The 18175-nt window shown below is 39.8% G+C and overlaps 1 protein-coding gene across 1 annotated transcript; it reads left to right on the top strand.

Moving 5' to 3' along the window:
* Positions 1 to 356: 356 nt before the first annotated feature.
* Positions 357 to 11105, top strand: LOC128519262 (cilia- and flagella-associated protein 52-like). The gene is made up of 15 exons (XM_053492932.1): positions 357 to 399; positions 501 to 913; positions 1816 to 2015; positions 2276 to 2412; positions 2749 to 2877; positions 3719 to 3818; positions 4023 to 4139; positions 4283 to 4383; positions 4561 to 4731; positions 7382 to 7530; positions 8684 to 8829; positions 9928 to 10079; positions 10212 to 10314; positions 10469 to 10580; positions 10777 to 11105. Exons 2-15 carry the CDS (start codon positions 853 to 855, stop codon positions 10956 to 10958), a joined length of 1860 nt encoding a protein of 619 aa, XP_053348907.1. The 5' UTR covers positions 357 to 399; positions 501 to 852; the 3' UTR covers positions 10959 to 11105.
* The last annotated feature ends 7070 nt before the right edge of the window (positions 11106 to 18175 follow it).

The raw sequence follows: 18175 nt of genomic DNA, 5'->3' as shown, positions 1-18175 counted from the left end.
AGTTGCAGATATTTGTTCCCTACATCATCCATTAATATTGGTTTATTTACACTGCAGGTGTCTTCAAATGTCCTGAAGTTAATTAATGTCATTTAGAACGATGGGCTTCAAATTTTGCTATTAATCATAATAATAATAATAATAAGAAGAAGAAATTTTATCTAAATGTTTAAGCTGAATCTATGAGACTACGAAACTGAACACACCCCATTAAAAATAAGTTGCCTTGTTGTGGGAGGTGGGGTTAGATGTATATAAGTGGCCTAAAAAGGGACTACTTCTTCAGCAGGAAATTCTGAAACCCCCAAAGTCGACACGGTTGCGTGGACAGATTTCGAGCGCACTACCACCGAGGACAAGATCGATTACGAGTCTTGTTCGTCGCCAGACACTGAAACGGTACATTTCATACAAATATCTATAACTAGAACCAAATAAATATTTAGGGAAATGTCTTGAGAATGCTTTATAAATTGTTAATTACTTCAAAATTTTTTCAGATGTCTGGTCGTGTACCCATGGACCCACGGGCATTTTAGTACATTTGGAACCCTGTATAACGCCGCTGCCATCGCGAGAAATCCCAATATATTTTTTACATAACTTGCAACCAAAACGCTTGAACCGCACAAAAAGAGGAAGAGCAAAACATCAGCTAAACATTATTTTTGTTGGTTGCTGAAACCAAGTAAACAAGACAAACGACGAGTGTATGACGTCACCGCCGTCGCTAGGTTACGGTTGTAAACACTTCGTGAACGCTCCTGGTTGCTGCGGATCGAGCTCTTTATAAACGATCACCGTTGTGAGTTGTGAGTTTGTTGTATAACTGTGATATTGTGAGACTCTCCGATGGCTGCAGAAGCGCAAGAGATTCCGAAACTTCACCTCGAAGCCGTTATTGGATTCAACGGTAAGAGCTGCTGATACCTATTCTGTACAGATACACATGCACACATACACACACAGTGAAACCAACAGTAGAATAAAACTGCAAGTTGTGAGAATAAAATAAGGTCTTTAATGTTGTGAGTAGAATTATGTAGGGGAACTCATAGATGGCTATAGAAGGAGCTGACATCCTTTAACACTGAGCTCCTCACTGCTTACACTCCTTTAGGCTCACTCAGTAATGTTTTATTTTATGAGGAACGTCTTAAAGATTTTTTAAAACCTTTATAAATGGATTTTGTTGATCCAATGCACACACATTTAACTGAACATTTTTTTGGACTAAAACTCACCTGAGAATTAACCATAGTTAATTTAAATAAAACTAAACCACACTCCATAGAACATGTCTATTATAGATTTAAATAGAGTATTCATGCAGTTTGGCAGATGGTGGTGTAGTGGTTACTAGTTAGTAATGTCTCGCACTGCCAAAGTCCAGGTTTAATTCCCACCTTGCAGTCTGTGTGCATGGAGTATACATGTTCTCCCCATGCTTGGTGGGTTTCCACCTGCAGTCCAAAAACGTGCAGATTATGCTAATTAGTGTTTCCATATTACCCATATTTTGTGAATGCATGTGTGAATGTTGAACAGGGGTCCTACCACAGTTGTAAAAATAAGAATATATCTTGTCTTTAATTTGCTCCCCAGTTTTTTTTTTACTTGATTTAATATTTTTGTGTAAAATTTCCATATAGGAATGTCTGAGGCCTGCTGTGTCTGTTGGATTAGAAGTAAAATAGTAGAAGGATAAAGCTGTGAAAAAGTGATTTGGTGGTGATTTACAGCATTTGTGAAACAAGCTTTAAATTAGTTAGCTTACAGCCAAACAACAGACAATATATCCCTTTCCGTCTCCAGGGCATGTGTTCTCTGGACTGCAAGTTCACCCAGACCGTGAGCACCTGATCTACCCGCTCGGCTGCACGCTGGTCATTAAGAATCTGCAGGATGGGACGCAGGGCTTCCTCCATGGTCACACTAACAATGTCTCCTGTGTGTCTGTGTCCACAAGAGGGACCTATGTGGCATCAGGGCAGGTCAACTTCATGGGCTTTAAGGTAAATGTATAACCTTGTGTTTCCTCACGGTACTTCGGTTTCCTTCCACAGTCTAAAGACTTGCAGATTAGGCTAATTGATGGCCTTAAATTGGCCATAGTGTGTGAATAAGCATAAGTGTGTGTGCCCCCCTCACCCCCCTGACCCTGTATACAGGATAAAGCAATATGAATGATGAGTAAGTGAGTGGGTGATATATGTCACTTCCTCAAAAATGTTCTCCACAGCACACCACTGAGTTTTAATAACTATTTCCTCAGGCTGATGTAATCATCTGGGATTACGCAAAAAGAGAGATTTATGCTCGACTCGTCCTCCACCAGGCCAAAGTGGAAGCTCTGGCTTTCTCTCCCAATGAGAAATACCTGGTGTCTCTGGGGGGACAAGATGACGGCAGGTAAAGTGATGATGATTCATCCTCTTACTGTTCATCATAAATTACTGCTTAGGTTGTTATACTGAAATTTCACTCATCAGTATTCAAAGCTCAAATAGTAAGACTACAGACTTTCAAAAGGCTATTCAAAAGCTGATGAGGGTTAACTCAAAGGAGAGACTAAGTTACTCACAATTCGGATCTTGACGTGCAGCACCACCATCTGACAGTTTATTATAACCACAATGTGTCACAGACACTGATCAAGGCAATTAGTAAAAACATCACATTATTTGAATTACACTGTATTTTGTGTGTGTTTTATATGGTAAGTACATAATACGTGTCTGTGTTCAGTATCGTGGTGTGGAACGTGGAGAAGAAGGAGGCGATTTGTGGGAGTCTGGCTTCGGCTCACAGCGCAGGTCACTGTCTTACCGTCAGCTACTGCAACCTGAGTGACAACGTCTTTGTCTCAGCTGGACAGTAAGACTCGTCTTCACACACTAATGAGCGTTAGAGGGACAGCTCAGAAAGAAAAAAAACCCGAGCACTAAACAGTAGTCGACTAACTGAGATGTTACCAGAGTGTGATGTTTGCGCATGTGTAATTATTTAATTGCTATTATTTAATGACTAGGGGGTTGATACAGTTGATATTTAATCTGTACCTTTTACTGGTTTTCAAACACAGTTTATTCTTAAGTGATTAACATAAGCTAAGTTGTAGCTCAAAGGGGTCTCAGAAACAAAACTGACACCAAACGGAACAAAGCAGTGGACCAGATGAGGAACAGGAACAAGGACAAGGAGAAACCTCATGTGTAAGATAAGACTTAGGAACTTATCTAGCACAGCCAATCAAAGAACCTGAGCACACCTGTGTGATGGCACAAAAATGTGGATTTGAGTTAACACCCGTGCAATATAAGAGTGCTCTAAACATAACAAAAAAGTTTGAAGACAAAGTACAGAGTATAGTACTGTGCCACTAGGGCTCAATGCTGACAATATTAAAGAAGCAACACTGAACAAGTCATAAGTGACTGATCATGCTTGGTGTAAAGAGGGAAATTCACAAGATGTTTTTTTGTTTGTTTCAGGCCAAATGGTTATTTTAAACACTAAATATCACTATTTTAATACCTAATTTAAATGTTCCTACAGCTCAGTGAATTAGTCGTTTTAGACCTCTTTTATGTGTTTGTGATCTCCGAGTGATCAAAACTTTCAGATTTTGAACATGTAGTCTGTAAAAAATTAACAATAATTATGTCATTTAATCATTAAATTTGTAATTTTGTTTCCCCTGTTTTTTTGCCTGTAGTGGTACGCTCCGTGTGTGGGAGCTCGATCTTCACAACAGGAAGATTCGCCCCACAGAATGCCAAACCGGGCAATTAAAAAGGGTTATTAAATGCATAGAGGTGAGAGGAGTTTTATTAGATTATACCATGTTGTATTGATTCATTTTAATAACAAGTATAAATAATTAATAAAATGCAAACAATAATGAATTAGATAGAGTGCTTTAATATGAAACTGCACTACTGTCAGAGCTGCTATTACAGAGAACTAATCAATACCCTCTGACCAATCAGAATGTACCGTATGCATTTTATTTTTTGTAGATCCCAGAGGATGATGTTTTTTTTTACTGTGGCACCACAAGCGGAGACATCCTCAAAGTGAACCTGAAAAGTCGCTTGCTAAATAGCTGTGGTCCGGTGAAGTTAAAGTTCAGCAAAGTAAGCGTGAAAGAGAAAATTAAAGAGAGTTAAAACATCATATTTACACTTTTAAACAATTGTAATGTGATGGATTCATGTTGTTCATTTATGTGTTGCTGTATGAATTAAAAAAAATTATGGTCTGTGTGTGTTTATTGAAGGGTGTAACTGCTCTGAAGATGTTAAAAACAGGAGATGTGTTGGTGGGATCAGGAGATGGAACGTTCAGTCTCTGCTCAGGCACAGCCTTCAAAACTATCAAGTGAGACTGTTATAAAGTGAGACAGATAGAGAGTAAATGAAATGGTTAAAGAATGAGGCAGTTGGACAGTGAGAAAATGCCAGACTGTGAGAGTCTCACTGATGCATAACATATTATTATTAATATTTTATATAATTGTGTTCTATAATTGCCACTTTTTGCTGCGTGTGTGTAAAGGAGTGTAATACTGGAGGGCGGCGTGTCGTCTGTGGCTTTGCGTGGTCAAGGTCAGCAGGTGTTTGTGGGCACTGAGGCATCTCAGATTTACCGGTTCGGCTACACGGACTTTACGCCTGAGCTCATCGCTTCCAGCCACAGCAGTGCGGTTTGGGATGCAGCCTTTCCTGTGTAAGATATACTCGCACTTCTCACCACCCCGACTAGAGATACTTAATGTTTCACCATTCTGCTATACAGGGGAAGCTTGGATTACGAGCACAATTTCGGTTCAGAAGTGGGCTCGTATTTCAAAACGCTTGTAAATTAAAGAAATACATAAGAAATAATGGAAACTCAAATTATTCATTACACAGACCCAAAAAATAATTACATTAAAATAATTAATACAAAATATAAAGTAAAAATAAAACAATTTAACCTGCACTTTACGTTTAAAAAAAGTAAAAATAAATCGCGACAGATAAGTGTTTCTGTTTATGTGTCACGAATCTTCCTTTGGTGTCTGTGCGGTCGTGGCATAATGTGCAGGAGGCGAGCTGGCGGTTTAGTTTTAGGCTTTTATTTAAACAGCACATAAATCAACACTGACATAAATAAACTCAAAGGATAACAACTATAAGGGCAACAAAAGCTAGACGCCTGACTGTGCTCCAGTCAGGCTCTTTATAATTAACTTAATTATCTCACCTCGGTTCAGGTGAATTCCCACGTCACCTGACCGAGGTGCAGTCTGGGACATGCAGTCCAACTAAAACACAAACTTCAACATAAAACAAAACAAACCCAGGCGCTTTGGCGCCCTCTAGGGGTTAACCGTTACATTATGCACGCAGGTGCTGTGTGTATGTGTGTGTATGTGTGTGTGTGTGTGAAGCTAAAGTAAGAGGAGAGAAGGAATCAGCCCCTCCCCTCTTCTCGTCCTATACAGTAACCCTTCTTCCTTTCTTATTTTACGTTTTACACACACACATACACACACACACACACACACACACCAGTGGCGATTTCTTTAAGACTGCAAGGGAAGCTCAGCTCCCCCTATAATGTCACAAAATTAATGGTCAAATTATGTACTATTGTATTAACATTTTATTGACTAAAAATGCATTAGAAAACGTTTATCTCAAAGACGAGTTCGTTCAGTTAGATATAGCAGGTCGGCTGACTTGATTTTCTTCTCATACATTCCCGTGGCGTCACAGTGCATTTCCTTGCTGAAGCCCAGCGCCCATTGACTTTAATGCGGCTGCTTTAAACGTTTTTTTTCAGTGCTTTGAAATTAGACGGTCATTGGATAAACGCTGCGATTATGTCCAGGACGCTGGGCTGCTGCATGATGATTAGAGGAGCTGTTTAAAGGGCGGAACCCCTTTTTTGATGACAGCATGTCTTAAGTATACATCAGCGCTACAGAGATTCAAGTTCAGTCCCATTGTCTGGTTATAGTACAAACTTTCGGGTGGCTCCCGCACTTAAATCCAACTAAAAAGTACTGAAAAGAAAACAAAACTCAGGCTTAATATCCCAGCTTACATCTCGCATTCACGTTCAACTTCACACACACCGGCCTGCATTACCCACAGTGCATCTCCCACACTGTACTACACTCCCGTAAACAGCTGTCGTAAATTAACCTCTCGTCGCACTCATTCATATGAGAAAGAAAAAGATGCAATATTATGGTTTCCGTCATTTTTTATATATTTGCGTACTGACTGGGCCGGCCCACACTGGCCAGTGGCCCACCGGGGAAAACTCCCGGTACTCCAGATGGCCAGTCTGCCACTGCCCATGCGGATTTGCAGGTGAAGTGCTACGATGAACTGCTGCACTCTGTATTGTTTGCTGGTGATATAAACCATTTTTGTTTGTACAAATCATTTTAAAAATAATTTTTAAAAACATATTATAGCCTTCTTGACTTTGCTCAGTGTTTCAGCATTGTAAAGTTAGTTCGTTTATATAATTAAAGTAGCTCGTGGAAGGGGAAACTAGCCAGAATTTACGTACAAATAACATAATGAATTTTATGATGAAGTCCTAATATGAGCTTCCCCTGTTTCAAAAGCTAGCAGCCACCACTGACACACACACACACACACACACACACACACACACACACACATCAATGGAAAGACTGAAAAAGTAAAAATAAAAAACTAATTAACCTCCACTTTACCTTGTAGTGTGACAAGAATTGTGACAGAGTGATGTTTCTGTGTAGAGCAGAGTGTGTGTGTGTGTGTGTGTGTGTGTGTGTGTGTGTGTGAAGGCGCAAAGCACGAGGAGGTGGGGGGAGAAGTTGTGTAAAGGCGAGAGGAGGAGTGTGTGTGTGTGTGTAAAGGCGAGAGGAGGGGTGTGTAAAGAGGCACAGTGTCAAATTACGTGCGTGCATATATAACGGCATGCTGAGAGAGAAAATTGACCTTTAACCTCTCTAATGAGACTTTCTTTTGCTTTTCACACACTCACGCACACGTGTTATAAAAAACAGTGCGCGCTGTACAAACACGCTTAAAAACACAATATAAGTAGTGTTATAATAAACAGTACATGCATGCACGGATGTTGAGACCCAGCAGGGAAGACGATTACCCGCAATTCCACATCACAAGAGAGAGAAAAACCGTTGGCTCAGTTGCAATCACGTGACGCTCTGCATCAATAGAAAAAAGTGCATGCGTGATACATGATACTCAGTACTCGTAAACCAAGACTTGTTCAGTTTTGAAGTCAAAATTTCTTAAAAATCTTTGCTTGTCCGAGGTTCCACTGTATCTATCTCACTCTCTGACTCACCTCTTTGTGTTTCTCTTAGAGGAACGTCAGAACTCTTCGCCACTTGTTCTCAGGATGATATCCGCGTTTGGCACACAGAGTCCAGTAAAGAGCTTTTACGGATCCGAGTCCCGAACATGACGTGTAGCGCACTGGGCTTCATGAGGGACGGCCGGAGCATCTACAGCGGTGAGAAAAACCTCAACTAAACACTTCTAATATGACCATGTGCTCATGTAATCTTACCTGGTGCACACTACTACTGGAGATCAGGGCCTGTATTCACAAAGCTTCTTGAGCCTACAAGTTGCTCTTAACGATGAAATTCCTAGAAAATTCTTATAATTATGACATTTTCTTAGAATTTCCCCTTAAATTTAGGACAAAATCTTAGTAAAGATAAAAATGATTAAAAAAAACATCTTATCCCTAAAAACAGCTCCTAAGGTAAAAATTGTTAAGAGTTGTAAGGAGGATTTTTAAGAAGCTTAAGAGTTTCACTAGCAGGGAACAAAATGGCGGAAAGAATCAATTTTCTCCAAAAACTAAACATAAAAGTAAACACTGCTCTTTTATTTTGGTTCTCCTGTTCTTTTACTTCCTTCCATCTCTCTTGGATTGTTGGCTACATACCATCCAAAAGTGCAACTTAGACTGTCCTGCAATCATGTGAACTGGTAAAAGGTGAGCCATTTTGCTCTCATCGATCTAAAATGGATCACAAGTACTGAAATCAGTATAATAAATAAATGTAAGAACTTAAATAGTAACTACTGTGTGGAAATTGGTTACTTCAAAAGTAGACACATTTTTAACATTTGACTGTTTTAATGGTAAGTTTAAGGTATTTAGCCTAGAACAGAAACGTTGCTTAAAATAGCCTGTAGTCATGATCATACAAGTTCTTTATATACAAACATTATGATTTCACTGTCTATTCTATGATCATGTATTCTATTTTTACAAAGAGCGCATTTCAAAGCCTTTACAGAGATCAGAGGTTATTTTTTTTATCAACCAATCACAGTCCTTGAGTTGCTGCATCATCCCTAGCAACGGGGTCAACCACACCTCCTCACTAAGATAAAAGTTTTTGTACTTTCCTTACTCAGAGTTGCTCTGAGAAGTTACTCTGAGAAGTTTCCTAAATCATTTTTGGTCTAAAACCACCAGCTAAGACTTTTTTTAAGCTAAGATAGGAGCTCTCTGAGAGAATTCTAAGAAGCTTTGTGAAGACGGGCCCATATCTTTTAGGATTTCTAGTAAAAATGTGTAAAAAGGTTTTGTATTTTCATGTTAAATGTTACAAATAAAGGCTTAACTTGACTTAACTTAACCATAGCATGGAATGATGGGACAATCCGCCTGTTCACTCCTGAGAGTGGCCGCCTAATGCTGATGATCCCTAATGCTCACAGTATGGGAGTGACTGCGTTAAAGAGCACCAACGACTGCACACGGCTTGTTAGTGGAGGAGGCGAGGGACAGGTGGGGTTTATCAGACTTATCTATTACTAATTTTTTACTGGCATTTATAGAATGCTTTATTACAGCCTTTCAGTATCACCCAAAATCTTATATGCATGTTTCTTCCTTCTGTGATTATATTAGGACTGGCAATTCAGCTGGGTTACTGAGCTCTGATTATGGGAAACCATTAGGATCAAACTTGGGGTTGACATGATTGATGCTCATTTAAAAAATGATTGAAAAAAAAAAGTTCCTTATACATTTTAAATGCAAATGAATCATATGATCAAATTTTGACATTAATGGCTTCCCATAATCACAGCCGGTTACAGGAAATTTGTGAGATGATAAATTACTGAGGAAACATCACCAGGTGTGCTGAACTGCAAGTTTCATTATAAAAAGCTTCTAGATAGAAGTTTGTGTAAAACCTAAATAGTGTGCTCAAGCTGCTTTTATGGGGAACTATTTTTACTAGAATACATTAAAAGTAAGACACTGAAAAAATTTATGAAAGAGAGGCAGTTGAAAGAAGCTACTTTTACATCAGTAAGTAACAATAACAACCTTTATGCAGCAGCAAATATAATCAATGACAAATGGCAACTGCACCCATTGACTCTGGGTGTATTAAACACAGAAGAAAAACATATTGCAGAAACATGTGCTAGCCAGTTGCGCTAGTAAAATTAAAAAGGAGATAACATATGGTCACTACTGTCGGAGCTCACAATATGATTGTTGCTTCAAGGGTTTTTTATTTAGTTTTATTGCATTTTTATTTAACATTTGTTCAATGGTAAAATTTGAGATATTATAAAACTGCATAATCTGTTTCCCAAACCGGTTTGTTGTGCATTTCTTTACTTCAGCATTACACGTTTGTAATTTAAGTCTATGACTGTGGTTAACTCGATTAAATTTTTTAATTGATGGACAGCACTAGTTCACTTTTTCGGTGTACATTTGTGACCTACTGGACATATATAAACATATAATTCAACACTGGGAATTTCACTGCATAGCAATTGCCTTAAATGTCTTAGCAGGTGGGATGTTGTATGTGTTGTACTGAGTAGGGGTGTATTATTGTGTGGTGGTGGTGCGGTGATGTAGGTGCGGGTGTGGCAGATCCTGCGAGACACACACAGACTCATCACCAGCATGAAGGAGCACAAAGCTTCAGTCAACGCCATTCAGATTAAAAGTAACGATGAGGAATGTGTGACGGCAAGCTCTGATGGAACCTGCATCATCTGGGACCTGGTGTGAGTGAGGATGCACAAATTATACCAAGTTCTTCTGAGTTCTCCTGCACCATTTACACTGTCTCACCTAACTCTTTCTCTCTCTTTCTCTCTCTCTCTCTCTCTCTCTCTCTCTCTCTCTCTTGCTCTCAGGCGCTTTGTCAGAAATCAAATGGTTCTGGCTAACACATTGTTTAAAAGCGTCTGCTATCATCCTGAGGAATATCAGATCATCACCAGTGGAACGGATCGGAAGGTGCCACTCTGTGTGTGTGTGTGTGTGTGTGTGTGTGTGTGTGAGACAGAGAGAAAGAAAAGAATATTCTATAATAGAACAGGATGGAACAGGATTGGCCCACCGAAAGAATTCTGTGCATGCAGTAACGTTTGGCCTTTGACCTTTCTGTCAGATTGCCTACTGGGAGGTGTATGATGGTGCGGCTGTTAGAGAGCTGGAGGCCTCGCAGTCCGGGGCCATTAACGGCATGGACATCAGCGCTGAAGGAGGACATTTCATCAGTGGTGAGAGAGACAAAGAGCATGATAAAGAAGTCAGATAGATGTTATTATGTTATTAATGTCTGTGTTATTAACGTCAATACCACAGTAATAATGTCACTGCTCATTATTTCTGCTGTGATAAATTATTAATCATGCCGGCTAGAGCTGCTTCAAGTTTAAGCAAATAAATGCTTTTATCTCTTCATGTCTCCTCCAGGTGGTGATGACAAGCTGGTGAAGGTGTGGCGTTATGTAGATGGTGATGTCACACATGTGGGAACCGGCCACAGTGGCAGTATCACCAGCGTGTGCTTGTGTCCCAACAGCAGATTTATTATTAGCACTAGTGCAGACGGAGCGGTGCTTAGATGGAAATTCCCGCACTACACAAGCTCATAGTCCATAAAAAACAAACTATTTAAGACATTATTTGCATTAATATGCTTTATAGGATAATATTTTTTTTTGAGGGCTTTATGATGAATTTGATTTTATTTCATTTTAACAAATTATACAATCATGACTGAGCAAAAATAAAAAACATGACCAAAGTAATATCACAGATTCAATTCTGTTCAATTTTATTTGTATAGCTCTTTTAACAATTGTCATTGTTCCAAAGCAGCTTTGCACAATCAAAATAATTATTTAAGTTTGTATGGAATGTGAATGTGTATGAATCTAAATGGTCATATTGTCCCTGATGAGCAAGCCGAGGACGACAGTGGCAAGGAAAAACTCCCTGAGATGGTAATAGGAAGAAACCTTAAGAGGAACCAGACTCAACAGGGAACCCATCCTCATTTGGGTGAAACAGAAAGCAGGAATTGATCTGCATTTATACTGTGTGTTAGGTGGCAGGCAACATTTGATGTTAATATGGAGTCACAGATAAATGTGTTTGATCATGTGTGTTTAGAATCATAATCAATCTGAAAGAGCTTTAATGCTCATACAAAGAATTTGTTTTGGTGACAGCTTCCAGAGAGACAAAACACGCAACACGAAAAAAAAAAAAAAAAAAAAAAAACAACAATAACAAATGGAGTAGGATGTGGGCTTTTATCAAAAAGTAGGTTTTATGGTTTATGTTAGTTTATGGTTGTTTAATATTGTTTCTGTGACAAAAAATATATTTACACAAGCATTTGGTAGGTTCAACATTTTTGCGAGTTCCTGTTAGATTATATTTTAGTTTTAATTTGTCTGTTCTGGAAAATACCTGGAACTCTCTTGTATTTTTTGTATAATTTTTCTTTAAATTTAAAACATTCTCTCATTTAGTTTTATGAAATTTATAAACCCCTTAATGAAATCATAAACCCAACATAACCTAAAAACATAATTATCATAAAAATAAACTTTTTCTTTTTTAAAGATTTTTCTTTTCTAAGAATTATTCTATTTTTCAAAACTCACTTAGTTCTGTTTTGTGATATGTCTGTATTTTATTCCAGGTCACAGAATTTATTTTGAAAACTGTATTTAGTACAATGAGATTTTATTTGTATTCTAGTGACCATGCAGGCACATTGGCTTCATTCAGCATGTATTTCCTGTGGTATTATTTCACTAAGCTTATACAATGTCACAACATTTATTTCCTTCCAGAATTGCTTCAATTTCCCTCTAAGATCTTGTATCGATGATGGGAAAGTTGGACCGCAAGCACATTCCAAAGATTTTTCTATGGAGTCAAGATTTGGACTCTGTGGTGGTCAATCCAAAATTATGTCTTATGCTCCATGAACGACTCTCACCATTTGAGCCCAATGAATCCTGGCATTGGCCATCTGGGAAGAAAAATTTTAGTGATGGAAAAATGGGCCCGGTTTCCCGATAACGCACACTCTCTAAAGATATATCTAAAGAGAAGACTCTAAAGATATATCTCATGTAAGTGAAATATATCATGCTTTTCTAGGTGTCCCCCCAAACTGTCCCCTAGAATTCTTGTTAAGTCGCTGCCTCTTACGTTCGACGTTACAAGGCGCTGTCTACAGTGAAGGTCCTGAATTAGCTGGCATCGGTTGCTGAGAAATCGATTTTTCACTCCTTTTGCGTGTCAGCGTTAAAAAAGAAAGCTTTCTATATATTCAAATTAAACATTGCACTAAATTCTTCCAATATCGTTTATTTTGATATGGGTTAACTTGTCAATAGCATGCCATAATAGACAAATATATCAATTAAATCACCAAATTGTTGCTAATATTTTCATGTAACATGTAGTGGCGGTGAAACGAGTGCCGTGCTGCAGCTGTTTGTTAATCAACTATGATTGTATACCCGAATTATGGTTGATTGACAGTTGCGGTTACTTATATGCAACGCACTCTTAATTGCCATTGGTTGAAACCCTTAACAAAAGCAACCTACCTACACTAAACAGAGAGAGGGATAAGATGGAGAAGAGGCAACAAATGAAGAGGGCACCAAGCTTCTCATCAGATGAAATAGAAATTTTGCTGGATGAGGTGTTCACCCACAAGGCAACACTCTTTTGCCAGCTTTTTTAATGAACATGTGCAACAGCAATGCAACAGCACTAAAAAAGAAATCTGAAGTGAGATTGCAAGGAAGATGTCTGCCTCCGGTTCAGGTGCACCCAGAGACTGGCAGGATGTGAGGGAAAAAATGACATGATTTTTTTAAACCATGTCAAGGTGAGAGCTGCTGCAGTCCGAAGAGCCCGGGCAAGGACAGGTGCTGGGTCCAGTTCAGTGTCGCCACTAACACCACTGGAGAAGAAGGCACTGGCAGTAATGGGAGAATCAGCCTCTCATGGAATCCCTGGGGAAATTGATGTAAGAAGAGGTGATGCCGAGCATGCCTTATGCTCACAGGCCAGACCATCGCCCCCTTCCAGTACACCAAGCTTCCTAGTTACTCAGAAACCTAAAGCACCCTCCTCTCCTGGTAGCAGCGAGCCTGAAGAGTGCACTACTCCACCGCCTCTGGAATGTGTCCTTACCAAGATGAACTCGTAAATCTATAATGCGAAAAGTTGTTGGTGTTGCATAACATTGAGCAAAAGTTGGTGTTGCATAACATTGAGCGTCAGCTGACCGAAGGAAACGTCCTCGCACGCCAGTCACTGGAGGTGAAGAGGGGCCAAGCTCGAGCTAGCCAAACAACAGCATGCCCTGGCAGAGGTGCAATTTAATATGCCTTCAATCTCCATACCAATCTTGCTGCCATCTGAAGGTAAGCCAGTTTTTCCAAACTCCCCAGTCTCAAGTGTGTGTCTTCTTTAAGACTAAGTAATCATGTGGCACAAAGACACATCATTTGTCAGCCTTCATGAGTCTGGAGAAAAACCTTTTTCCCTATTGCAATAAGAAACCTACATGTAAAGCAGAGCATCCTGAACTATAGAAAAGCTCTTAGTGTAGCTAGATCAACATATCTCTCCACTCTTATAGAAAATAACAAAAATAATCCTAGATTCTTATTTAATGCTGTAGCCAAATTAACCAGAAATAAGACCACTGCAGAAATCTCCACAACAACATCATGCAATAGTGAGGACTTCATGAACTTTTTTAATAATAAAATTGTAAATATTAGGCATAAAATTGAGGTTTTGAAACCGAACTATGTAATTGATGCAGATGTTAATCTAGCCATGTCAGATCAGAACCTAGAATACTTTACTCCCCTTGAAGAGAATGAACTAATTTCACTCATCTCTTATTCAAATTCATCAACCTGTATATTAGATCCTGTACCAACACATTTTCTTAAACAGATAGTACCAGCAATAACAGAACCCCTGTTGAGAATAATTAATTCTTCACTCAGCATTGGTTATGTTCCAAAATCTTTTAAATTAGCAGTTATCAAACCAATAATTAAGAAACCTGACCTCGACCCCTGTCAGCTGTCCAGTTACAGGCCAGTATCAAACCTCCCCTTCATCTCTAAGATTCTGGAAAAGATAGTAGCGGAGCAGCTATGCTCATATCTACATAGAAATGGCATACATGAACTGTATCAGTCAGGATTTAGGCCTCATCACAGTACAGAGACAGCACTCGTTAAAGTAGTAAATGACATCCTATTGGCCTCTGATCAGGGTTGTGTAACTATGCTTGTATTACTTGACCTCAGTGCAGCTTTTGACACCGTTGATAACGCTATTCTTCTTCACAGATTAGAAAATGTAGTAGGAATTAAGGGTACAGCCCTCTCTTGGCTCAGATCCTATCTGACCCATCGTTAACAGTAAAAAAAAAGTATGTAGACTTAAATTGTGATTATTCTGCATGTTCTCTAGTGGAGTTTGGCGTTCCGCAGGGTTCAGTTTTAGGTCCACTGCTTTTTTCCCTTTACATGCTTCCTCTGGGCAACATAATCCGTAAGCATGGTATTAGTTTTCATTGTTATGCTGACGATACACAGTTATATGTCTCAGCAAAACCTGATGAGAAAAAACAGCTTACTAAAATTGAGCAATGTGTGCAGGACATAAGAAATTGGATGCTAATTAACTTCCTTAGCATACAGCTAGGAGTAAAATTTTAGATCACACGTAACTTTAGATGGCCTTTCTGTTCCATCAAATGCAACAGTGAAAGACCTTGGTGTGATTATTGATTCCAGCCTTTCATTTGAAGCACATGTAGATAATATTACCAGGATAGCATTCTTTCACCTCAGAAATATTGCCAGGATAAGAAATTTATTGTCGCTAAACGATGCAGAAAAACTAGTTCATGCTTTTATCACCTCTAGGTTGGACTATTGTAATGCCTTACTGTCTGGTTGTTCAGCTAGATGCATAAGTAAGCTTCAGCTAGTCCAGAATGCAGCAGCGAGAGTCCTCACTAGAACCAGAAGATATGAGCACATCACCCCTTATCTTATCTTCACTCCATTGGCTCCCTGTGAAATTTCGCATTGATTTTAAAATACTACTTTTGACATATAAAGCATTAAATGGTCTCGCGCCGCAGTACCTGACCGAACTGCTAGTGTCTTACGATCCGCCACGCCTACTTCGATCAAAGGATGCAGGCTGCCTGTCAGTACCGCGTATTATAAAAAATACAGCTGGGGGCAGAGCTTTTTCTTACAAAGCCCCAAAATTATGGAATAGTCTTCCAAATAGTATTCGGGACTCAGACACACTCTCAGTGTTTAAGTCCAGGCTAAAAACCTATTTATTTAGCCAAGCATTTTTATAAATAGATTAGCCTTAGGTAAAGGAGCAGATCTGGGGGACTCATGGACGTAGAGTATTATGGTGAACTGGTATGTTTGGATGCTGTCTTCCTCACTCTCATTGATCGCTCAGGTTTGCTGACGGTGAGGTGATTGTTTGCTTTACATGTCAGGAAGCCCTCATGTTTGTGTTTCCTTCTGGCTCTCCCTTTTAGTTATGCTGTCATAGTTAGTCCTGCCGGAGTCTCTGCTTGCACTCTACAGTTATTATACATTCACATTATACATTGTGTGACTGTGACCATACCTAACTGCCATCTCTCCTCTTCTTCTCTTTCCCCCCCTCTTTCTCTTTCCTCTCTCCTCCTGTCTCCCCCTTTGACTCTTTCTCTCTCTCTGTCGAGCTACACATGTCGTTCCTGAGCTGCCAGTGATCCAGACTCCCTCTGCTCTCCGGACCTGTCTGACCCATCCTGGTGCCCCGCTTCAGGCTGAAGATCTCGTCACATGGATGCCCCGTGTGTCTCTCTGGGATGCGTCTGGTGTCTGGGAATGATTCTCTCTACCTAGAAAATGATTCTGGCCTTGACTGGTGTTGGCAACTGTTTCTCTGGGGACTTGACAGTTCAATAGTTCATGACTGGAACTTCTTACAAGTCTACCTGGGTCTTCAATAACTACCTGGACTCCATATTAACATCAATTAACATCAGCTACTATAGCTGAACTGCCTCCCACCCTACACACTGTATAAATGCAGACCATTTACTGCTTTTTGTTTCACCCAAATGAGGATGGGTTCCCTGTTGAGTCTGGTTCCTCTCAAGGTTTCTTCCTATTACCATCTCAGGGAGTTTTTCCTTGCCACTGTCGCCCTCGGCTTGCTCACCAGGGACAAACTGACCATTTTAATTCATACAAATTCACATTTCATACAAACTTAAATAATTCTTTTGACTGTGTAAAGCTGCTTTGCGGCAATGAAAATTGCTAAAAGCACTATACAAATAAAATTGAATTGAATTGAATTGAATTGAATTAAATTGAATTGAATGTAAAAATTAAAGAATGTTTATCTAGGACATTTATTTTTAAAGACTCATTTGTAGTAGCAGAGTACCGACATTAGTCTGAGATGGAGCGGATGAGTGTTTGAAAAAGGTTTGCTGTGCTTGAGGCAGAGCAGCGGCGAGAGAAGTTGTCTTCCAAATTTGCAACCTGAGTTTACTAACCATTAGATAAATCAAGAATAATCAGCAATACGACTTTTTAACTTGGACATCCAGTTAACTTTTGTCAAAGATATTCTAATGTTTAGGCCTATACAACTTTAGAAGAAGCATGTCAGTGGTTGGGGTTGTATAGAGCACAAATGTAATGAATACGATGAGATGACAGAGTAAAGGTTCTAAGCATGAATATATGCAAGGTTTGAAACTCCCAAGTTTATTTTCTTATTTAACTAAATCAAATTTCATCATAAAATAATGTGTCAAAAAAAGGCCATCCAGTCATGGATGATGGCTAAAAAGAAAAAAAAAAAACATATTTGAAACAAAAACAATTTCATTCAGCTGCTGCCCTGCCTCAACCCCGGCAGCATGCAGTGCAGCCCTCTGTGGAGGATTGAAGACCTCAACGTCCACCTCTGCATCTTCCTCCTCATTTGCCTCCTCCTTCTCCTCCTCTTCATCCTTATGTAAAGGTGCATTTCCACACAGATCCATGTTATGGAGCATGGCTGTTGCCACCGTAACTGCGCAACACCTGTGAGGCTTCATGCTCAATCCTCCTGCGGACTTGTGCAGTGTGTGCAGTGCGAATGTGTGCAACATTAAGGGCTCTTTTAGTCAGAGACTGTGGGTTGGATACTGGTGTGAAGAGGTACATTCTGAGAGGGTATCCACTGTCCCCGAGGAACATGCTCTGACTAAATTTACCTCTTTTTGCTTGCTCACCCACAGCAAAATTGGCCCAAACAAAACTGTCATGGGTGCTGCCAGGCCACTTCCCCACCAGGTCATTGATTAGACCCCTGTGGTACACCACTACCTGGACGTTTATTGCCGCGTATCCCTTTCGCAACATGTATGGACTGATGGAGTGGAGATTGGGATTAGTGTTCCATCCACTAAGCCTAGGACTCTAGGAATGCCAGCAATGGCATGGCAGCCCTGGTGCACCTCCTGGCGTGTTTCTGGCAATCAGATTCAATCCCCAGCATGGCGCAGAAGGGCGTTGGTAACAGTGAGGACGCACCTCCACACAGAGACTTTGCTGTAACCTTCTCCCACGACCTCCATGAAGCTCCCGGTAGCATAAAATCTTAGCGCTGCAAGCAGCTGGACATCAGGACGTAAAGCGTAAGAACGACGCGTTGGCCTGGCAAGCGCAGGTCCGAGCAGGTCAAGAAGTTCCATAATCTGTTGTCTTGGAATGTGAAACTTTTT

Source organism: Clarias gariepinus, chromosome 3, assembly GCF_024256425.1.
Source record: "Clarias gariepinus isolate MV-2021 ecotype Netherlands chromosome 3, CGAR_prim_01v2, whole genome shotgun sequence".
In the NCBI taxonomy this organism is placed as follows: Eukaryota; Metazoa; Chordata; class Actinopteri; order Siluriformes; family Clariidae; genus Clarias; species Clarias gariepinus.
The sequence above is the reverse complement of the archived record's forward strand: the minus strand, read 5'-3'. Positions and strand labels throughout refer to the sequence as shown.